The sequence below is a fragment of the Hordeum vulgare genome, chromosome 2H, assembly GCF_904849725.1.
Source record: "Hordeum vulgare subsp. vulgare chromosome 2H, MorexV3_pseudomolecules_assembly, whole genome shotgun sequence".
Classification (NCBI taxonomy): Eukaryota; Viridiplantae; Streptophyta; class Magnoliopsida; order Poales; family Poaceae; genus Hordeum; species Hordeum vulgare.
The window spans coordinates 344,808,491-344,832,638 of NC_058519.1; the positions used below are offsets into that span (position 1 = coordinate 344,808,491).

The 24,148-nt window shown below is 50.8% G+C and overlaps 1 protein-coding gene across 4 annotated transcripts in view; it reads right to left on the reverse strand.

Annotated features, from left to right (window-relative positions):
- LOC123426227 (protein GRIP) overlaps positions 1 to 20,873 on the reverse strand; it is a 55,596-nt gene extending 34,723 nt beyond the window's left edge. For 2 of the 4 annotated variants that reach the window (XM_045110018.1, XM_045110016.1), the window contains exons 1-11: positions 20,150 to 20,872; positions 19,752 to 19,867; positions 19,201 to 19,370; positions 13,570 to 13,663; positions 13,042 to 13,128; positions 12,866 to 12,946; positions 12,510 to 12,635; positions 11,873 to 11,981; positions 11,721 to 11,800; positions 266 to 394; positions 81 to 181 (exon numbers count right to left, since the gene is read on the reverse strand). In XM_045110018.1, the coding sequence (XP_044965953.1) occupies positions 81 to 181; positions 266 to 394; positions 11,721 to 11,800; positions 11,873 to 11,981; positions 12,510 to 12,635; positions 12,866 to 12,946; positions 13,042 to 13,128; positions 13,570 to 13,663; positions 19,201 to 19,370; positions 19,752 to 19,867; positions 20,150 to 20,663 (1,607 nt within the window). In that variant the 5' untranslated portion in view covers positions 20,664 to 20,872. Of the gene's footprint in view, positions 1 to 80; positions 182 to 265; positions 395 to 11,720; positions 11,801 to 11,872; positions 11,982 to 12,509; positions 12,636 to 12,865; positions 12,947 to 13,041; positions 13,129 to 13,569; positions 13,664 to 19,200; positions 19,371 to 19,751; positions 19,868 to 20,149 lie in introns of all 4 variants that reach the window. The other 2 variants (XM_045110017.1, XM_045110014.1) reach the window with 2 other exon arrangements.
- Positions 20,874 to 24,148: the final 3,275 nt, after the last annotated feature.

Genomic DNA, 24,148 nt, shown 5'->3' on the forward strand with positions numbered 1-24,148 from the left:
CCGGTAGCATAACCATTTTAGTTATGGACGTCATTTCAATTCAAGAACATCAAGAAATGATCGAAGTTAAGCTGATATACCTTGCCTCGATCTCTTCACTGTGCCTGCATTGAGCAGCTTGAAGGTCCTGGATCGCTTCATCTCGTTCTTCTAAGGCAGCTGCCACCTCCTTTTCAGCTTCCTACATTACAGCAATGGTGATTGATTAAATAAGTTGTGTCATATTTGGTTACATTACACGTCTACTAAACAATGGATGACATACTCTTATTTCTTCTTCGTGTGCTTTAAGAACATCTGAATTTTGAGCTGCGCTCAACTCAGCATCCTTCCTTTGCAAAAGTGCATGTGCACGGATCTTGTACGCGGAAAACTCGCTTTCTAGTCGACCGATCTGCAAAGTTCAAAATGCTAAACTTTGAGTTCTCGTCATAAGTGCTAGATACAGCATGTTTAAATGATGTCTTCGCATCTGAAAGTGAAGCTCTTTAACAGAAGGCAGTGTCGTAATAACTGGGTCAATAATATATCCTATGCCATTTTAGGCTTAAAAAGAATCATCGTGTAACCAGAACACTGAGGAAAATAGACACGGTGGTTCCTCAGTCCTCGCTAGTTCAATCTCTCATAGTAAGGTACTGTCAGGTTTTGTTGCCTATTAAGGTTATACTCCCTCCATCCCGAATTAGTTGTCTTAGATTTGTTAGATACGGATGTATGTAGACACGTTTAAATTAGGTACATCCATATCTAGACAAATCTAAGTCAACTAATATGGGACGGAGGTAGTACTAGACAGACATTTCAGACATTTCGTCAACTTCTACTCATCTCTTTTCCGGCTATATTTTTTACCAGCCTATGTGTGAATAAACCCTTGTAAACACCTCGGCTAGCTCTGCTATTCTTGGCTGACCTCTAACTGCAGAACTGGATCAGGTCACTATCTTTGGTCCAAACAAAAATATCCCAGCTTATACTACTTAAGTACTTATTTGATGAGTTCAGAGGAACTCTCATTTTCATTTTATCGTGTTACTGCCTCTGTACTCCATCCTAAATCGCAACCCTTGAAAAGTCCTCAGGTCAAGCATTTGGAACACAACCAACTTGCAATGCTTGAGGCAAAGATGCATTATATTGTTGTTGCATAATACTCTGGCTATCAGAGCTGTCAGCTACAGAACATACCATAAAGAGAAATATCCGGACATGCAGAGCTAACTGGTCCAACCATCACATGTTAGGAAGTGTTAACCAAGAGGAGTCTGTCGGAGTCTGGGATCTGCGTCCACAACCTTCTCCAAGAACGAGGTTCGAACACTGGGGGGCTTGGCTTGCAACCTGCAACACAGCGACAAACACAGCAAGCAAGGTTGACGGCGAACCCTCTCCTCCTCACCGGAAATGACGGGGACACACAAGCTACCCAGGTTCGGGCCGCCGATGGCGTAAAACCCTGCTCCTGTTTGTGATTCGGTTGCCTTGGAAAAAGAGGAGCTTGAGACTCCATTACACTGGGGGTTGGGGGAGAGAATGGCTCGATCCCCTTACATGGACGTGGCCCTTCCCCCTTTGTAGTGCCTTGGTCCTCTTCCCCGGAAATATCGGCAGGAAAGGGTGGCCACAGAGCGGCAAATCGAAGGGGGACAGGAGCCAGGCCTATCCTGACTAAAGGCAATCTTCGCTTGGTAAAGTAGTCAAAGTAGTCTTCGTGACGCGTCCGTGGGCTCGCCAATGACCTCCATCCTGCAGCATAGATCCGCTCCGATCCACTATCACCAAAGCGGTAACCTTTTGCTACCTGCTTTTGAAGGAGCAGATGGCGCTGCCTCCTAATCACCAGAGAGGAAATTGTGCCTGTCTGTGCCGGCCGGCACGGCGTCTGCTGCCCTTTCCATGCAAGCGCGCCGCCCAAGTGGTGGGCGCGGGGCCATGCGGTTAGCATCACGCGCGCGAGGCTCCCTGGGCTTGAAGGCCTCAGTGAGGCCTGAGCTAGCGGTGAGGGGCCATGGCGAGACACACCCCTCGCGAAGCAGCCTCCTCCGAAGTGGTCGGGGCATGGCCGTGTCACTCGGGACAGTCAGTGCTTCTTCCTCCGGGCCAGTGGCAGACAAGCCGTGGTACCCTGGGTCCCACTGGGCCGACATTAGCCCCCCGACCTGCGGCGTGCACGTTCTGTCCGTTCGGGATGAAGCGGCGCGGGGCCCCATCGAGCTGACGGGCCCAAGGGCGACGTGTGGCGGCTTCTGCGAGTGCGGTGCCTCCACTCTTTGCGACGCCTCGGTAACCGCCGCCTCGGCCATAAAGCCAAGCCACGCGGGGTACTGGAACTCCATTACCTTTCCTGTCCGCAACCGACTCCTCGGACTCACGCCCCTCCGCTCTCCCAATCCGGCGTTAGCCGTCACGGCCATGGCTCCCAAACGGAAACACTCGGCCGCCGAGAAAGGCCAGGGGGCGGCGGAGGAAGCGAGGCCGCCTAAGCTAACGCCAGCGAGACGCAGGGGCCGAGGTCGCGCCTCGGCCGCGACGAAGAGGACTCCTCCTAGAGGCCGAGCACTAGCCTTGGCCGTCGCGGCAGAGGCCGGACCCAGCACTCGGGGGGCACCCGCGACCCGCGGTCATGGGCGGCGCGGCGCGCTCCCCTTCTCCTCCATACGATGCCCCCACGGCGGACACCCACGCAACGGAGGTCACGCACGAGTTCATCGTGGGACTGCACCGCCGACCCTGCAGCTGGCTCCGGCTTTCAGACTCCTTCACGAGGGTGCTGGTGGACCGCGGGCCCTCGGGCCTGCGGTTGCAAGCGGACGGCTGCTGGAACGGTCCCTCCTAGGTCGCGGTGAAGTCCCCCCACACACACGCCCGGGTTCATGTTTCTAGACCGGGGGTGGAAACCGTTTGCCCGCTCCCACGACCTATTGCGCGGGCAAGTCCTGCGCTTCAGGTTCGACGGAGATGCAACCCTCTTCGTGAAGTTCTTCGGGGTCGCCGGTGGCCGCGTGGTGTGCTGCGCGGAGAGCGAAAGCGACTCCGACTCGTCCGGCGGAAGCGACAGCGATGGGAGCCCCCGGAGCGTCAAGAGTGAAGACAAGGACTCCGACTAGGCTTGGGCGATGCCTGTGACGGGTCCCCGACGGATGACGATCCTTTCCTTTATGCCCCTGCGCAAGTGACGTAGCCCTGTGAGGCATAAAAAAACATTATGTATGGCACCGTCATGTCTTTAAACACCCGCTACTTTCGCGCGCTTCCGCTTTATCTCTCGAGGCCCTTCTTTCTCCTTTGTGTTGCCTTTGCGTCCTGCGTCGTCGGGACCCAGCCCCCGTGGCGGGCTACAACCGTCGCTGGTATACCTGGGGCGCACACCCAACAGGGTAGGGCTCTTGGGGCCGGTATGAGCCCCCAAGGAGCGATGCTCAAGGTCCCCCCTTGACGCACAGCTGCAAGTGCATAGAAATTCTTGAGAGAAATGAACTTTACCGATTCATGAAGTAGGTTCATTACATAACAGAAAAGTACATGTTGTCATGCTTGACACGGGTCAGCTTGAGGCTGTGGCCGAGAAGCGCCCCTCAAAGTTTGACAGATGCGCTGCCATGACGGGCATGGGTCGGCCTGAGGTTTATGCAGCTGAAAGGCACCCTCATTGTCAAATGGTCCGCCATGTCCGAGCGTGGGGTTTCCGCCAGCGCCGTGCACGGGGCTTCCACGAAAGTGGGTAGGAGATTTCCACCAGCGCGGAGCATGGGGCTTCCACGATAGTGGGTAGGAGTTGTTGGAAATATGCCCTAGAGGCAATGATAAAATAGTTATTATTATATTTCCTGTTTCACGATAATCGTTTATTATCCATGCTATAATTGTATTGAATGAAAGCATAGATACATGTGTGGATATATAGACAAAACAATGTCCCTAGCAAGCCTCTAGTTGGCTAGCCGGCTGATCAAGGATGGTTAAGGTTTTCTGACCATATGCAAGTGTTGTCACTTGATAACTGGATCACATCATTACGAGAATCATGTGATGGACTAGACCCAAACTATGAACGTAGCATGTGATCGTGTCATTTTGTTGCTATTGTTTTCTGCGTGTCAAGTATTCATTCCTATGACCATGAGATCATGTAACTCACTGACACCGGAGGAATACCTTATGTGTATCAAACGTCACAACGTTACTGGGTGACTATAAAGGTGCTCTACAGGTATCTCCGAAGGTGTCCGTTGAGTTAGCATGGATCAAGACTGGGATTTGTCACTCCGTGTGACGGAGAGGTATCTTGGGGCCCACTCGGTAATACGACATCACATACAAGCCTTGCAAGCAATGTGATTCAAGTGTGAGTCACGGGATCTTGTATTACGGAATGAGTAAAGAGACTTGCCGATAACGAGATTGAAATAGGTATAGGGATACCGACGATCAAATCTCGAGCAAGTAACATACCGAAGGACAAAGGGAATGATATACGGGATTATATGAATCCTTGGCACAGAGGTTCAACCGATAAGATCTTCGTCGAATATGTAGGATCCAATATGGACATCCAGGTCCCGCTATTGGATATTGACTGAGGAGTGTCTCGGGTCATGTCTGCATAGTTCTCGAACCCACAGGGTCTGCACACTTAAGGTTCGATGATGTTTTAGTATAGTTGAGTTATATGTGTTGGTGACCGAAGGTTGTTCGGAGTCCCGGATGAGATCACGGACGTCACGAGGGTTTCCGGAATGGTTCGGAAACAAAGATTGATATATAGGATGGTTTCATTTGGTCACGGAAAGATTTCGGGCATTACCGGCAGTGTACCGGGAGTGACGAATGGGTTTCGGGTATTCACCGGGAGGGGCCCACCCACCCGGGAGTGAGCCCAGTAGCACTAGGGTGGCGCACCAGCCCTTAGTGGGCTGGTGAGGCTAGCCCAAGTGGGCTATGCCGCCACAAGGAGAAAAAATCAAAGGAAAAGAAAAAACAAGGAAAGAGGGAGGTGGGAAGGAAGGAGTGGACTCCTTCCCCCAAACAGAATTGGGGTGGGAGTCCACCTCCTCCCAATCGGCCGGCGCCCTTGGGGCTCCCTTGAGCCCCAAGGCTAGCCCCTCCCCTCCTATATATATTGGTGGTTTTAGGGCTTTTGAGACACAACTTTGCCACGTGCAACTCAAACCTATACCATGTAGTTCTTCCTCTAGATCGGATTTCTACGGAGCTCGGGCGAAGCCCTGCAGGAGTAGATCATCACCACCACCGGCGCGCCGTCACGCTGCCGAAGAACTCATCTACTTCCCCGTCTCTCTTGCTGGATCAAGAAGGCGGAGATCGTCATCGAGTTGTACGTGTGCTGAACGCGGAGGTGCCGTCCGTTCGGCGCTAGATCAGAACGGATCGTGCGACGACGGTGATTTAAATCACGAAGCTGTACCACTACATCAACCGCGTTTCTTAACGCTTCTCGCTTAGCGATCTACAAGGGTATGTGGATCCAATCTCCCTTTGGTAGATGAACATCACCATGATAGGTCTTCGTGTGCGTAGGAAAAAATTTGTTTCCCATGCAAAGTTCTCCAACAGGAGTTTCCACCAGCGTGGAGCATGGGGTTCCACGAGAGTGGGAAGGGACTCTCACGTGCCGAAGGCATCGTGGGTAGAGAGAACCTCGAAGCGTGTACAGCTCCATCTTGCTCGTATTTGTGGAGTCACGTATAGAACTTGCGGAGATGTTGGTTGTTCCATGCGTTTTGCACTGGAACACCCTCCGTCGTTTTGAGTCGTGTCGCGTCGGGCCTGGAGATGTGTGTGACCCTAAAGAGACCCTCTATGGAGAGGATTCGGCGGAGTACCAGGTCGCCCACCTCCAAGGTGCGGGGGCGTATGTTGCGGCTGCGATAGCGACACAACACCTGCCGGTACCTCGATGCGCGCAGAGCAGCCTGGCGGCAGGCCTCTTCGTGGAAGAGCAACGTCCTCCCGAAGGCCGTCTTGACGAGACTCGTCAAACGCCTAAAACCCGTGGGGACCGATGCTTAATCTCGGCCGGGAGGACCGCTTCCGCTCCGTAGATTAGGGGAGAAGGGTGTCTCACCGATAGGCTTGGTCGTTGTGGTGTGGATGAACCACAGTACCGACGGGAGCTCGTCTAGCCAGCCCTTGTCGCGGGTCGTGAGCTGGTTCTTGAAGCTCCTGGTCTTTGAGACCTTTGAGGACCTCCACGTTGGCCCACTCTGCCTGACCGTTGCTTCAAGGATGTGCCACGAAGGCAAAGTAGATCTGTGTGCCAATTGAGGCGCAGTAGGTCTTGAAGAGGCCGCTAGTGAACTGCGAGCCATTGTCCGTCATGATGCGGCTGGGGACGCCGAAATGGCACACCAAGCTCTTGATGAACTTGAACATTGAGCCTGCCGGTATGGTCCGGACAGGCTAGACCTCAGCCCACTTGGTGAACTTGTCAATGGCGACGTAGAGGAAGCGATAGCCGCCGGCCGCGCGAGGGAAGGGCCTGAGGATATCCAACCCCCAGACCGCAAAGGGCCACGAGAGGGGAATGGTCTGGAGCCATTGCGTCGGCTGATGGATTTGCTTGGCATGGAACTGGCAAGCCTCGCACGCCTGCACCATCTTCGTAGCATCCTCGAGCGCTACGGGCCAGTAGAAGCCACTGCGTAATGCTATGCCTGCGAGGATGCGCGAGGATGAGTGGTGGCCGCAGTCACCTCCATGGATATCTGCGAGCAACTCACATCCTTGCTCCCTGGAGATGCACCGCGGCGCGACCCCGTTCGAGCGGTGGCGGTACAGGCACCCTCCTTTAAGTGGTAGAGGGCGACCTAGCAGACCACACGCTCTGCTTTTGCATCGATTTCCGAGAGGGCGCCTCCCTCTAGGTAGGCCTTGATTTCCGCAATCCAGCTCTCGGGCCGCAGCTCAAGTGGCAGCAGGAGATGGATCCCTAAGGGTGGACCGTAGTCTGGTGCGCCCATGGGTGACGCGGGAGGGAGCTCCTTGTGAGGCGTCACGGGGCCGGCAACCGGAAGTCGCTGCCGAGGGCTTCAGGAGCCGCTCTTCGAAGACGTCGGGGCTCTGGGGCGCACGGCAAGAGGCATGCTTGGCGGTCTCGTCCGCCTCGCTGTTGTCGCCACGAGGGATGTGCTGGAGCTCCATGCCCATGAAGCGCTTCTCGAGCTTGCGCACCTCCTCCAGATAGGTTGTCATGTGCTCATTCTTCGCCTTGTACTTCTTGTTGGAGAAGTAGACGAGGAGCTACGAGTCCCCTTTGATGATGATGCGCCTGACTCCAAGCGCGATGGCGGCCTTGAGCCCAGCGGTAGGTGCCTTGTATTCGGCGATGTTGTTGTAGACCTTGTTGGTGCGCCAAAAAGAGAGTTGCACTGCATAGTAAAGCTTATCACATATGGGCGTGGTGAGAACCACGCCAGCCACCGCGCCCTAGTGCGTGAAGGCTCCGTTGAAGTGCATGCTCTAGCCCCAGAGACGGCCTCCTCAGGCGAGGGCGACTCGTGGGGCTCGTCCTGGTGAGGGTCCGTCCATTCCGCCATGAAGTCCGCCAAAGCCACGCCCTTGGTGGTCCTGGTGGTGAGGAACTCCAGCCCTTCAGCTCGATGTCCACTCGACCACGCAGCCGGTGGCGTTCGGGCTCCGCGGGACTTGCTCCAATGGGTAAGAGGAGATCACCCTGACCGGGTGCCCCTGGAAGGAAGTAGTGTCGCAGCTTCCTAGAGGCCATGAGGAGCACCAGCAGGAGCTTCTGCTGCATGGGGTACCGCTCGCGCGTCTCGCAACACCATGCTGACGAAGTAGACGAGGTGTTCGACGAGGCACGTGATCGTGGTGTCCGAGTCGTGCTCATAAGGGGGCCCTGGCGGCTGCACCCCGAGGGCCTCCGAAGGAGGGGCCCCGGTGGTCCCCTGAGGGTGGTCCAGGCGTCTAGAGGAGGGCCCTCAAAGGGGCGTCGTCAGAGCCCTGGGGGCTCTCGCATGAAGCCTCTACAGGGTTGGTGCCCGTAGGCGCGGATTCAGCGGGCTTCCTCTTGGCGCAGGCCTGCTGCTCTCGCTCCACTACAAGGGCCGCGTTGGTCGGCTGAGGGGTGGCCGCCGGGCACAATAGCAGGCGCTCGCGTGGGCGCGGGGCGACCATTGCGAGGGGGCTCGTTAGGTACCTCTTGAGGTCCTCAAAGGCGGCGGCGGTGGCCTCGAGGGCCCACTTGAAGGGGCCAGACCTCTTCATGAGCTTGAAGAAGGGTAGAGACCGCTCGCCATACTTAGAAATGAAGCGGCCGGGCGAGGCCATGCACCCCGCCAGGTGCAGCATCTCCATTAGGTTGCGAGGCGGCCGCATCTGTTCGATGGCCTTGATCTTCTCAGGGTAGCCTCGATGCCGCGATGAGAGACCAGGAAACCCAGGAGCTTGCCGAAAGGAACACCAAAGACGCATTTGGCGGGGTTGAGCTGAAGGTTGACCTTGCGGAGGTTAGCAAATGTTTCCTCCAGGTTCTCGATGAGGGTGCACGCCTCACGCTTTTGATGACGATGTCGTCACGTATGCCTCTGCATTTCTCCCCATCTGGCTCCCCAGACAGATGGCCACCAGCCTCTGGAAGGTCCCGCACTCTTCAGGCCGAAAGCCATGCACAAGTAGCAGAACACTCTGCAAGGGATGATGAAGGCGGTTTTCTCCTCATCCTCCCTTGCCATCTTGATTTGATGGTAGCCCGAGAAGGCGTCCAGGAAGCAGAGCAGGTCGCACCCCACGGTGGAGTCCATTATCTGGTCGATCCGCGACAGCGGAAAGTGGTCCTTCGGGAAGGCCTTGTTGAGGTTGGTGAAGTCGACGCACATACGCTTGCCACCGTGCGGCTTGGCGACAACCATGGGGTTAGCAACCCACTCCAGGCGGATTACTTCGCAAATGACGCAGGCGTCTTGGAGCTTCTCGACCTCCTGAATCACAAAATCCTGCTTCTCGGCCGCCTGGCGCCGCACCTTCTGCTTGACGGGGCACGCGTTGGGACGCACCGCCAGGTGATGCTCGATGACCTTGCGGCACAAGCGGCATGTCTGAGGCCGTCCACGCAAACATATCGACGTTCGCCCGAAGGAAGGCGACGAGCGGGCTCTCCTGCTCAAGAGTAAGGCCACTGCCAATGGTGAGGAAGGGACCCACAGCTCACGTCCAAGGATACTTTCTTGGTCCTGGCCCGCTCCTGGGAGAACAACAGCTTCTTCTTTGCTGGCGCCGGCTCATCAGGTTTTGGAGCATCCTCCCTGCCCGAAGATATGGGGGCGGCCGCCTTGTAGGCGCGCGCGAGGGGGTGCGTCACGTCCTTCTCGTCGCAGCGGACGGTGAGGGTGCCGCTGCACCCTAGCATCTTGACGTGGCCGTAGGCGTGATGAACCGCGGCCATGAACTTGGAGAGCGTCAGGTAGACCAAGATGGCACCGTAGGGCAAGCCGATGGAGGCCACATCAAAGACGATGAACTCCGTCCAGTAATTCTCGTGGGTGACGAAGGTGACAGGGAGACACACCTGCCCCAAGGGTAGGATGGCACTGCTGGTGACGCCCACGAAGGGCCTAATAGGAGCCAGGCGCTCATAGGGCACCTGGAGCGCCCGGAAAGTTTCCACCGGGAACAGGTTAAGGCCCGCTCAACCATCGATGAGCGTCCTGGAGACCGCCACACCGCTGATGATGGGAGTGCATAGTAGGGGGAATGCGCCTGGTGTCCTGGTAGACCGGGGATGGTCGCTGGCGGCGCAAGCGACCGGGCCCTCGGACCTCCGGGGTTGGCCCGCGGGCCGGGGAGCCGACAGGGCAGCGTTCGCCTCTCGCGAGGAACGGTTGAGGAGACGGTGGGACGAAGAGGCTTGTGCCCCACCGAGGATGCAGGCTACCCTCGGGACTCCCGAGATCCTATTGTCGGTGATGCCCTTGGCCGGGGGCAAGCGGCCACCGCTCGCGTCGCCCGCCCAGCGATAAAGAGAAGTGGCGTGCCTTGGTTGTCCGGCGTGTGTCGTCGAGGCTTGCACGGAGCAAGGAAACGCCTGGCCATCGCGAGTGATGGTGGCGAGCCGGGGGCCGCGCCCGGGCCGGGCGCCGCAGACACGCTCAGCGAGGCGACGACGCGGCAGCCCCCGAGCAGGAGCTGCGCGACGTGCGAAGCAGGGAAGCTGCAACCCGCTAGCGAAGAGGGGGCGGCGGAGTGTCCCGGCGCCTGCTCGCACCGGGACTCGAGCGCCGCACGTCGGCGCGGCCTAGGTGCACCAAGGGCGGCTTCGTCCATGTCGATGCTGGTGTCAAGGTCGAGGACGGAAGACAGCAAGTCCCCCTACCTGGCGCGCCAAATGTCGGAGTCTGGGATCTGCGTCCAAGAGCTTCTCCAAGAACGAGGTTCGAACAGTGGAAGGCTTGGCCTGCGACCTGCAACACAGCGACAAACACAGCAAGGTTGACGGCGAACCCTCTTCTCCTCACCGAAAACGACGGGGAGACACGAGCTACCCAAATTCGGGCCAACGATGGAGTAAAACCCTACTCCTGTTTGTGATTCGGTTGCCTTGGAAATAGAGGAGCTTGAGACTCCAGTACACGGGGGGTTGGGGGAGAGAATGGCTCGATCCTTTACATGGACGTGGCCCTTCCCCCTTTGTAGTGCCTTGGTCCTCTTCCCCGGAAATATCGATGGGAAAGGATGGCCACAGAGCGGCAATTCGAAGAGGGGCAGGAGCCAGGCCTATCCTGACTAAAGGCGATCTTCGCCTGGTAAAGTAGTCTTCGTGACACGTCTGTGGGCTCAGCGATGACCTTCATCTTGCAACATCGATCCGCTCCCATCCTCTATCACCGAAGCGGTAACCTTTTGCTACCTGTTTTTGGAGGAGCAGATGACGCTGCCTCCTAATCACCAGAGGAGAAATCGTGCATGTCCGGCCGGCACGGTGTCTGCTGCCCTGGGGTTAGCGCCGCACGCCAAGCCTCGCGAGGCTCCCTGGGGCTTGAAGACCTCAGGGAGGCCTGAGCTGGCGACGAGGGGGCATGGTGAGACACACCCCTCGCGAAGCGGCCTCCTCCGGAGTGGTCGGGGTATGGCTGTGTCACTCGGGCCAGGGCATGCGCCGTCCTCCGGGCCAACGACAGACGGGTCGTGGTACCCTGGGTCCCACTGGGCCGACAGAGTCCGGTTGGAATATGAACTAAGTCAATTACTTACAGTGTTATGAATCCATATCTTAGGAGTTTGAACGTGTTAAAGAGTCCAGTGTATTGGTTGCATCCTAGATCCATACAAAAGAGTCAGCATTGTAATTACGAGGCAAGCACCAAAAATCACTTCTAAAGAAGTGAACCTAGCTCACTTGGGGAAGTGGACGTACAATTCCACTTGAATTGGGTTCCTACTTATTATACTGCCAGGGCCTCCACTACAGCAATCTCGTTCTATATTCCATCCCCAACTTATTGTAAATCTCGCCAAACTGGGTGTCCGTTTCCTCTACCAAACTACCCATACGACCTTCGCAGCAAATCCAAACAACAGCAGATAAAGTATTATGTTGTCACCAACTTAAAAACCAATGGTGGTGCCAGGAGGTAAGACTTGTGTTATCAATACCTAACTTCTACAGAGTAGGGAGTAGAGACTAAAAGCTTCCAGTGCAGGTACAAACTTTTGGAAAAGATAAGATTTCAAATAAAATGCACCTCCTCCTTCGCAGAAATTACATCAGAATCTTTATTTTGAAGCAACTGATTTTGCGTTGATAACTCTGATTCCAGTTGATCTGCAGAGTATCCAAATATCTGTATAAACGTATTACTCCAAAATCAAAATAGAAAGTTTGGGGCAGACTTACTTCTAAATTTGGTAGATTCTATCTCAGATCTAAAGTGTGCACCTTCCGATGCTTCCAATTTTTCTCGAAGGGATTCGCATTCGGCTTCCCAGCTTTGTCTTTCTTTTTCCTGAATGATTATCAGTCAGACAATTTTGGTTAGTGCCTCCAACTCCAAAACATCATTAAAAAAATGTGCTAACCATATAGCAGTAAAGCTGTTTTAAGGGAAGTTAACTGAAAGTCTAAAATATGCTACTGACGCATGGGGACAAAAAAATACTGCCTACTTGACATATTAATAAGTTGATTGAAAAAAAACTCATAGGGCGAGTTAATCTACAAGACAAAAACTATATATCAAGCCAGGCAGGTAGGTATACTCAGAAACAAGGTTACATGGATAGAACATGAAGTAACATGGCAGGTTTATGTGAACTATAGTTGTTTCAAAATTTGAACTTGAGGCTAACCACTAGAAATGGTCAGCATATGTGAATAAATAGTTTTTTTAGCAGTGCAATTTCTGGATGCTCACTGTTTCCACGAGATAATAATCAGCATATGTGCTATTGATATTGAAGATGCCTCCAAGTTTGGTGTCTAATATATTAAAAACTATCAATGGGAAGAGTTAGTACAAGATAGGCTGACATACATGTTGATCCTTTAAATGAGCAAGCTCGCCTTTAATCTCCTCCAAGGTAGCGTTAAGCCGGGCAGCTTCACCGGTTGATACTGCTTCAATTCCAGTTATTTCTGAATCTTTCTCCGCGAGTACCATCTGGCAGTTTAACTATAAATTAAATATTCCAACAGATAATGGATTTCTATTTAATACCCTCTTATTCCCAGCATGTTGAGGCTTATCTTCTTCAGCTAGAGAATACTTTGACAACAACGAATCACATAAGAAAACAGTAATGCTTGAAAACATTTAAGTGGCAGACACAAGATATAACTTAGTCTGTCATAATATGCTGCACAAAGATAACTTTTCACTCGAATTAATACCTGCAGTGATTGAATCGTTTCGGATGCCTTTGTCCTCTCTGCAGAAACCTCAGCTAGCTGTGCCTCCAAGCTCTCTAATTGCTTAAGAAAAGAAAGAAGCCAGATTCGATTACCCTAAATACTAATACTTTTGCAAATTCACATTTACAAATTTCCTTCTTGCTTCTCTTTCTTACCTTGTGATGCTTAGCAGAAAGCTCTGAAACTGATGCAAGCCTCTTATCTTCTGCAGAATGCATTGATCTTTGGATTTGTTCTAGCATCTTTATAGACATCACATCAGTCCATTTCAGTTATTTTAGCTCATCAGAATAACTATTGTTAACTCCGATCATGAGCATCAACTATACACATCCGAAGGTACGCATATATTAATATCTTGTTTGGTTATTTCAGCATACTCAAAGAGTGAGAAATAACTACACAAATCTCAGCAACACAACCAAACACGCAATTACTTTCACTCGATCAGCATTCAGCATCACCTATCCCCCATCTCCACCTTTGTAGGATATCTTGGCAGTTGGCACTTACTCCTTTCAAGTACTACTACGATTCAGAATTCGAAGTGTGTACCCCTGCAACTCTTTTATCCTTCAAGATCATGTGACTGATTATGTTCTCTTCTGTTTTAAGATCATGATCACATTTCCCACAATTCAAACAACAAGAAATTATTAAGCCTTTTTTATGCATGTACGTACCTGCTCTTTTTCAAGCATTGACAGTTGCAATTTCTCAAGGGCACTATTCCTGGCCTCCAAAGCAAGCCGTGTCTCATCAAAATTACATCTTAACCTACGCATGATTTGCATATAGTAGTAAGAAAGATATTGTATAATTAGCATGCCTGTTGCAGAAGATAAGCATGAGATTTGATGAGAAGTTGCTTGCAACATTAAGGAGATCATTAACTGGTAACTGCTCGGTTGGCTGGCGAGTAGGGGATTAGTCCCAAATATTCCACCCACGGTGCATCCTGCGCAGCATGCACTGCCACTGTTTCTCTCCCTGCCCTAACCATCTTATCGCAGGACACGGTGTTTGTACTGTTTGTATCGACACCTGGGCTTTGTGCTGGCGCATGAGGGATGCGCTGGAGCGGTGGTAGTCGGTGGCACTGTGACAGGAGGGACACCTAGCGGGCGAAGGGAGCCTACCGCCTGGCGTCCTTGCCGGTGGCCTAACCCCTCTTCCCGGCAAGGAGGGCTTGCCGGGGCCTTGGACGTCTTCCCGGCAAGGAGGGCTTGCCGGGGCCTTGCGAGTCTTCCCGGCAAGGAGGGCTTGCCGGGGCCTTGTGGGTCTTCCCGGCAAGGAGGGCTTGCCGGGGCCTTGTAGCTTGGGCTGGTTCTTCACACCCTTGGAGGGGTGTGATCTTGGCGAGCCTGGGTTATCTTCCCGTCGGTCCTTCTTCGCGTACTGCCGCCAAGGGTGTTGCCGGCGCCCGTGCACAAGTCTGGGGCACAGGCGACCCCAGTCTCTAGTGCACCGACACCTTCCCTTGGCCCTTGGTGCTTGTCTACATGCGACCTCATCTACTGCACCAGCTTTTGGAGATGATACAAGCCATGCTACACCGCCTCCTCCAGCAACCGCTACAGGAGGTGGTGGCCGCTCCTCTGCCGATGTTGCTATGTCGACTATTTCAGTTGTGTCCTTCACTCAGCAGGAGATTGTGCGACTTCGCGACGTGTTGATTGCATCAAGCTCTCAATCATCGAGTGCCTCTACGTCAACCTCCTTGAGCAGGAGATTAGACGACTTCAATGCATGCTAGTTGCATATTCTGATTCTCCATCGATAGGTACTGCTAAATTATGTTGGTTCTGCTAGCGACTCTTCTGGCATGGAGAGACCACCTTTTACACGCGTAGGTACATCTTTGTGGATTCTTGATACTGGAGCATCTTTTCATGACTCGTTTGTCCTCCATTCGACCTTTTGATTCTCATGTTGTTCTTACCACTGATGGTACCTCCCTCCAGGTTAATGGCTAAGGCATTCTTAGCACTCTTGCTTTTAATGTTCTAGATGTTGCTCATGTTCCTCAACTTAGCATGCAACTATTTTCTGATGGTCAGATTGTTCTCTGATTGTAGGGTCATTCTGGACTTTGACTCTTGTTTTGTTCAAGATCGTCGCACTGGTGCTCTCCATGGTGTTGGCCCCAACGTCGTGACTCCCAGGGCCTCTGAGAGCTTGACTGGCTTCACCTTCCTCCGCCGTCACGGCCGTCAGACTCTCCACCTCCATTGCCTTGTCTACCAACTCTTTTCAGTGGCATGATTGTATTGGTTACTTATGTAGCTCCCGTCTATCATATTTAGTTCGACGTGGCCTTCTTGGATCCGTCACCAACGGTGTCTTTAGACTGCCAGGGTTGTCGGGTTGGTAAACAGGTCCAGGTACCTTATCCTCATAGCAAGATTGAGTCTCAAGGTCCTTTCAGAGTTACTATATTATCTTCATATAGATGATTTCTCTCAGCACACCTAGGTATATTTTATGTCTTCCCATAGTGAGTGCTCTCCTACCATGGTTCACACTCAATTCTCTACGCCTATCCGTGTGTTTCGTGTTGACTTGGAGAGTACATCTCCCAAGATGTTGTGGAGTCCTTGCTGAGCAAGTACTCCTGCTCAATTCTCTTGTCCTGGCGCTTATGCTCAAAACAGTGTGGCTGAGCGCAAGCATCGTCACCTTCAGACAGCTCGTGTGTTGATTGTAGCCGCCTCTCCTCCGTCTCACTTTTGGGCTAAGGTTGTCTCCACTCCCACCCATCTCAACAACATTCATCCATCCGCTCTGCAGGGCAGCGTTCCTTTCAAGCATCTTTTTTATCATTGTCCTGATTATTTAGCACTTCATTTGTTTGATTATGTTTGCTATGTTCTTCTTACCCCTCGTGAATGAACCAAACTCGTCGCTCGTCTGTCAAGTGTCTTCTTAGGATACGATGAGCATAATGGCTATCGTTGGTGGGTTTGTGTCATTAGTCAGATGCATATTTCTTGGATGTAACTTTTGATGAGTCTCGTCACGTCTACATGCTTTCATCTTCTTCAACCTTTTCAGTGTAGGATATCTCTTTCCTCATTTTTCTTGACACATCTCCCACTTCGCCCCACCATCCCACTCTTCCTACTCATCCACCGGTCGCAAACCCGATGCCGCCATCTCCTACGGTTTCCTCACCTTGTTCGTCAACTAAGGCTACCTCACATTGCTCATCCTCTCATATGTCACAGGATTCTACACCTTCATCCCCATTGGCTTCCCCGTCCCCATCACCTGAGTCTATTCCAATGATTCATCCTCATATTCTTCCCTCTTTTCCTCACTTTTATACTCGTCGTCCGCGTATTGTGGATGAGTCTACTGATGCACATCTACCTCCGATGTGCCATCTTCCTCGGCTCTGCCAACTTATGGCTTGTGCATTTGTCCACTTCTGCTGTTAACCGCCTTAGTTTTCCAAGCGATGGCGTTGTTGTTCTTGAGATGACTTCTTATCATGATGTTGTTGTCCATCATGAATGACAGTTTGTGATGCCCTAGGAGATTGCTGCTTTTGAGCGCACCAGTACATGGGGTTTTGTTTCTCTTCCTTCTCATGTTTGTCCCATCACTTGTAAGTGGGCCTACAAGGTTAAAACTCGCTCTCATGGTTCTCTTAAGCGCTACAAAGCTTGTCATGTGGCTTCTGGCTTTTAGTAGGAGCACGGTCGTGATTGCGACGAGACTTTTTCTCATCTGGCCCATATGACCATTGTTCGCACACTTATTGTCATGGCCTCGCTTCGCCACGGGTCTCAGCTTGATGTTAAGAATGTCTTTCTTAATGGTGAGTTGGGTGCGCAAGTTTACATGCAACCACCGCCTTGGTAATCTGTTCTTGACGGCATGGTCTATCGTCTTCATCGCTCTCTCTATGGCCTTAAGGCCCCTCGCACCTTGTTTGAACACTTTGCCTCTATGGTGACTGTCACTGGTTTTTCAACGAGTGCTCATGATCTTGCACTATTTGTCACCTTTATGCTCGTAGTCAGACTTGTCTTCTATATTTTGATGACATGACCATCACCGACGGCGACCCATAGTATATCGTCTTTGTGAGGGCACAGCTTAGTGAGCGGTTTCTAATGTCTGATCTTGGCCCTTTCTGCTACTTTCTTGAGACTGAGGTCTCTTCTACCTCTTATTGCTTTTTTATTTCCAAAGAAAGTATATCCAAGATCTTCCTACTCGTGATGCTCTTACTGATGAGCGCACTGTTGAGACTCCCATGGAACTCAACATTCACCTCTATGCTATTGATGGTTACCCCTTGTCTGATCCGACGTGCTAACGTCATCTTGTCGAGGGTCTTGTATATCTAATAGTCACTCATCCAGATATCTCCCATCATGTCTTGAGTCAGTTTGTCTCTGCTCTCACATCGGTTCGCTAGTCACCTCCTTCATGTTTTTCGAGTTACTATTGGCGGATTTGTTTATGAAGGCCGAAACTAGAGCACAACACAGCTTCTATCTCTCAGAAGTTAGTATTGTTGATCCATTGAGTTTCAAGGGGGTTAAGAGTTATATATATTTAGTCATGTAACCCTTTGTATTTTCCACGTTATAGAAGGAAAGTTTCCTGAAGGGGGGCCTTGGCGTAGAGGTGAAGTTGCTCCTTGTGACCATGAGGTCACGCGTGCAAGTCCTGAAAACAGACTCATGCAGAACTGTAGGGAAAAGTTGCATACAAAAGACCCAAAGTGGTCGGACCCTTCCCCAGACCCTGTGTAAGTAGGGTACATGAACCGGGCTGCCCTTTTTTATAAGAGGTTTTCTGCATATTGTATCATACATACGTATATATATACTGGCCTAGGGCCACCCGGAATTACAAGTTGCTAGTTACCTAATGTTGAAGTGTATATGCGGATTGCCTAGCCCTTTCCATCACTTTTGGTTGTGTTGACTAGTGCATGAAGCTTAACATGGTATCAAAGCCCAAGATCTTGAGTTCAAGTCCTGGCTTCGCAGTTTATCTAAAAAATTGGCGTTGTCCCCCCTTTGTCAAGGTATAGGCCTCTTGAGCCATACCTCTGAGTATGTCCACGTGTTGACTTTCCGCGTCACATGTGAGAGGGGGTGTTGAAGTGTATATGTGGATTGCCTAGCTCATTCCATCAGTTCGGACTTTTGGTTGCGTTGGCTGGTGCATGAAGCTTAACACCTAACACCATTTATCTGAATCCAGGTTGACTTACCATCATGTCAATTACTACCACTAAACACTAACTGATAGCTAGGTTGCTTGCTCTATCGGTCTTAGTATGTTCCTTTCTTCCTTCACTGATGTAGGTGACCACCCAACCTCCCAAATCCATGGTCGAAGAGGATATTGACTGCAGCAACCAAATTTGGAAGCACCGAAGGATCCAGGATTGCCATCGACAGAGGGGAGTAGCGCCGCTCATCGCCAACGACCAATTCTTCTCCAAATCAAGCCTGCCAGCTAACGTCGTCACACCACCTCCGTCGATTAATGGGCTCTCACCACTGGCTTCTCTTCTGCTGGATTGCCTCGTGTTCAGGCTTGCTTGGTGCCCAACATGGTGGTCGTGCGGAGAACAAAACATTTGGAAGGTGAGCTTACCGACCTCGAGTGCATTTTACCCTTTAAAAGATGAAATCTTATTTAACTGCGAAAGTTGGGCGGGTTGGACACTAATTATTTCTTTACTGAACATGTTCATAAAGTAAAGTAAAAAAATGGGTGGCAATTGATCCAGCAGTGTTGTGGCTGGGCCACTAGGTCAACAAAGTTTCATCCGACCTACAACTAGCAGTTGAATCACATCTCTAGTAGTTGGGAGGTTTTACTTGGTTTATGGTAGGGTGGCTCTATATAAGAGAGGTTGCAACATTAATGTTCTTGTTTACGGATGCAAGTCGGTGGGCTGATCCACTCAAATTAGTTGCTTCAATAAATTGGGAATTGATCCACCACTTGAGTGAACTGGGCCAGTAGATCTACTCGGTTTCATTCCTAACCTTATATCTAGCAGTTGAAAGGGCATTTACAGTAGTTAGGAGGTTATAAGGCAGTGAGGCTCTATGTAAGAGGTTGCCATATCGTGAGTGAAGATTAAGCAAAAGATAAATCAAGTACATTACCCGAGTCCCTCAAATCCCTGCTATGTCTCTGCCCTTTAGCTGGCTCTATATTCTAAATTGTACATTATTCAATAGATGGCCCCCTCACCATCTAGCGGCTAGCACCGTTGTACCTCAAGTCATGTATACACGACAACGTTGTACAGTGAGACCAGTACATGTACTCACTTGTTGTTCACAGCCCGCAGTTGCTGTCTTTCAGCATCCATTGCCCGTAAAGCCTCGCTAGCCTGGTGACGAACACGTTCCAGTTCCTGTTGTGCCGCTAGCTGTAGAGAAGCAGTTTCCATAGCCTTCTGATTAATTTCATTAAACCGAGCTTCCAGATCATCTTTTTCCTGTCAAGAATGCAAAACTGTGTCACGAATGAACAAGAAACAACAAGTCAACAACAACTCATGGTTCTAGCACGCAAAGCCTTTAGTCCCAAACAAGTTGGGGTCGGCTAGAGCTGGAACCCATTAGATCTTGAAACCAACTCGTGGTACTACCAAGTGGATAGCTAACTTCCATACACCCCTATTCATGTCTAGTTCTTTGGTTATACTCCAGTCCTTCATATCTCTCTTTACAGATGTCACTAAGAAACTAATCAAAAATTATAACTTGCGCAAATTCTTGAGCAGACAGTGAGTGATTTCCAAACTAACTGCATAAATTTTAGAAAGTAATGCAACCACTATTGTCAAGTTAATGTACAGAAAGCTTAAAGTGGTTACCTTCTGTATATCTTGTATACGGTTTTTCGCACGCTTGTGAAGCCTCTGGAACTTAGTATCCAACTCAACATATTTGTCATCTCGTTCCTTTAGTTCTTTTTCAATCTTCAGTTGAGCTACATACATGGGAACAAATGATGATTTAGATTCTAAAAAAGGAAATGTGAGCAGAAAAAGCACTGGCCACATTACACGTAAAAAGGTGCATTCTGATCAAGCAAAAAAGGTCCAGAAGTCGATATTGTCATTATTCAGAGAAGTGTAAAAATCTCAAGAAATGGTTTACACAAGTTTGGAATACTGGAGCAGGAAAAACTAAAGAATCGAGTCGATCAACCACGGCATTCCAAGTTCCGCAATAACACAATATGAAAGGGTCGGGGAGAGTAGCAACTAACCTTCGTTGAGCTTCGCCGTGAGCTCCTGAGCCTTGACGTCCGCCTCGGCGTAGGACGTATTCACATGCTCGAGAGCCGCCTCCGCGACCTTCTGCGTCTGCTTTTGCTCTTGAACCTCCTTGCTAAGCCTTTCGACCTGCTCCTTCAAGCTCCTAACGAGTTCGGAGTCATCGTCGTCGTCCCTACCACTGCCTATTTCCACCTCGGCGCTATTCGCCAGCTGTTGAGCGCCGGCGATCTGGGACTTGAGGTACTCATTCTGGATGCTGAGCTCCGTGACCGTCCGCTCGAGCTCTTCGCGTGTCCGTTCCGCCTCATTCTCACTCGCCCCTTCGTCTTCTCCCGTTAGCGCGGCAGTGTCTGCCCTCTCTTCGTCCACCGGCGCCGTACTCTCTTCTTCCGTCGGATCACGCGCCGCCTGTTCCGGAGCCGGTGGTATGATGCCCTCTTCGGGATCCATCCTTTGAAAGCCGGATCTGGTTTTGCCCCGCCCGCGGGATCGAGGTCGGGGCATCGGATGGGATCGGAGAGGCTGACCGTGAGGTGCTGGACTGGATTGCCGAGAAGTGGACTAGATTGGGATTTACGAGCGAAGCGAAACCCCGGTCTCCAATGGCCCGGATGAGGCGGGGGAGATTGGCGGGTTCGCCGTTGGTGGCAAAGTGGGGAGGAAAGTGTTGTCAGGGGACGGAGATGGGAATCTCAGCCGCGCCACGGTACTGACGAATGGGACCGGGGACCAGAGAGAGTGGCGAATAAAAGAGCAATGACCGGCGCCAGATCTAAAACGTTACCCTTGGGAACCGTCCGATCAAATCCAATCAGTCGTCCTTGCCTCATCTTCTTCCTCGCCCCGCGCATGCCTCCTTTCCTGGTGAGACATTGACGGTCACCGTATTTAAATCAAAACTGATTCTTAAATTGAATGGGCTAAAAAAATCAGCAGTATAGACCTTTTGCTTGTTGTGATGTCCCTACAAGTTGATTACTGAAGTGTTGAATAATAGAGTTGCAGTCTATACCGATATCCTTTTCAGTAGACATTAAAATGTCTTCATAAAGCATAGAAACATTATGGATGGCATCCCTCCATGAAGTTTTGCATCACACACAACGTAAGAAGAAAATTGGAATTGTCCTAAAGTTGGATTTTGAGAAAACTTACGATAAAATCAACTAGGATTTCCTTTTGAAAGTTTACTGTATTCACGGTTTTGGTAACAACTCGTGTTATTGGGTTAAAAATATCATTTATAACGGAACCGTGAGTATCAAGCTTAATAATGAAAATGGGTCTTATTTTCAGAGCCACAAAGGGACGTGCCAAGGAGACCCTTTTCTCCTTTCTTGTTTAATCTTGCGGTAAAAATATTGTCTAAGATGATTCTTAATGTCCCAAAAGAGCATCTTATCACTAGCCTTGCTCCACATCTGATTGAAAATGGGGTAGCCATTCTTCAATATGCAGATGGCATTGTCATCTGCTTTGAACATGATAGCGATGCGGCAATTAACCTGAAATTACTCCTCTACATGTTCGAACTCATGTCTCGGCTTAAGATCAACTTTGTTAAGAGTGAGATCTTTTGTGTTGTGTTGGGGGGATGACGACACTTTAAAATTCTATGCAAACTTGTTCAACTGTCAGATTGGTCATTTCCCTATGAAATACCTGGGGATCCTATTAGTTATTCTAATCTTCGAAACCTGGATTGGTTGTCTGTGGATGATAGATTTCCTAAATGTTGTGAATCCTCGATTGGTAATGTTGCATCCTCGAGAGGTAGACTAATTCTGATGAACTCCTCCCTTACTAGTATTGTCTTTTATTATATGACCATGTTCTTGTTACCAGAGATGGTTATATATAAGCTGGACATGTTAGGGAACGTAGTAGTAATTCAAAAAATCCTACGTCACACCAAGATCTATCTAGGAGATGCTAGCAACGAGCAAGGGGTAGAGCATCTTCGTACCTTTGAAGATCGCTAAGCGGAAGCGTTACTGTGAACGCGGTTGATGGAGTCGTACTCGTAACGATTCAGATCGCGGAAGATTCCGATCTAAGCGTCGAACAACGACGCCTCCGCGTTCAACACACATGCAGCCCGGTGACGTCTCCTTCACATTGATCCAGCAAGGAGAGAGGAGAAGTTGAGGGAGAGCTCCGGCAGCAGGACGGCGTGGTGACGGTGGAGCTACGTGGTACTCCAGCAGGGCTTCGCCAAGCGCTACGGAGGAGGAGGAGGAGGAAGAGCAGGGTTGCGCCAAGAGAGAGAGAAAACTTGTGTGTTTGCAGCACCAAACCCTTGGGTATATATAGGGGCAGGGGGAGGGCTAGCCGGCCACCCTAGGAAAACCCTAGGAGGGGTGGCGCACCCTAGATGGAGGGGCGGCAGCCGAAGAGGGGGAGGGGCGACGCCCTAGGGGTGGCTTGCCACCCAAGACAACCACCACGCCCTAGGGTTTGTTGCCCTATGCGCCTTGGGCCTTGGTGGGTGGCGCACCAACCCATCTAGGGGCTGGTTCCCATCCACTTTTGGCCCACGTGGATCTTCGGGGCTGGTGGCCCCTTCCGGTGGACCCCGGAACCCTTCCGGTGGTCCCGATACAATACTGATGATCCCTGAAACATCTCCGGCGATCAAATATCCACTTCCTATATATGAATTTTTACCTCCGGATCATTCCGAAACTCCTCGTGACGTCCGGGATCTCATCCGGGACTTCGAACATCCTTCGGTAACCACATACTATTCCCATTACAACTCTAGCGTCATCGAACCTTAAGTGTGTAGACCCTACGGGTTCGGGAACCATGCACACATGACCGAGAACCTCTCCGGTCAATAACCAACAGTGGGATGTGGATACCCATGTTGGCTCCCACATGTTCCACGATGATCTCATCGGATGAACCACGATGTAAGGGATTCAATCAATCCCGTATGCAATTCCCTTTGTCTACCGTATGATACTTGCCCGAGATTCGATGGTCGGTATCCCTATTGTCGCGCCCAAGATGCGACCCTATCCTCAATTTGGCACGAAGGCCTCGTCAGGGATAGAAGCGCGTCTCGTCGTGTCGCAAGAATGGATATCGTTACAAGTACATGTACTGAAAAGAAGATATATATAAATAGAATTGGCTTACACCCGCCACAAGCTACATCAGAGTCACATCAGTACATTACATAATCATCATGAAGAAGAGCAGGGTCCGACTATGGACGAAAACAAAAGAGAAAAGAAGAACGACGTCCATCCTTGCTATCCCAGGCTGCCGGCCAGGAGCCCATCCTAGATCGATGAAGAAGAAGAAGAAGAAGCAACTCCAAATGAACAATCAACGCGCTCGCGTCAAGTAACCTTTACCTGTACATGCAACTGGTGTTGTAGTAATCTGTGAGCCACAGGGGACTCAGCAATCTCATTTCCAAAGGTATCAAGACTAGCAAAGCTTAATGGGTGAGGTAAGGTTAAGTGGTGAGGTTGCAGCAGCGGCTAAGCATAAATTTGGTGGCTAAACTTACGAGTACAAGAAATAAGAGGGGGATGATCTACGCATAACGGACTTGAACTACTGATGATCAAATGAATAATCCTGAACACCTACCTACGTCAGACATAACCCCACCGTGTCCTCGATCGGAGAAGGAACTCACGAAAGAGACAGTCACGGTTACGCACACAGTTGGCAAGTTTTAATTAAGTTAACTTCAAGTTATCTAGAACCAGTGTTAAACAAAGTTTCCACGTTGCCACATAACCGCGGGCACGGCTTTCCGAAAAGATTTAACCCTGCAGGGGTGCTCCAACTAGTCCATCACAAATTACCACAAGCCACATAGAAATCCTCAATCACGAAGCTCACGATCTCGTCGGATTCCCTAGTGGAAAACCTCAACTCTAAGATTACCCAAAGCATCACCGGAATCCCGATGCACAAGATATTCCGTCAAAGGTAAAACTAATCCAGCAAGGCCGCCCGACGTGTCG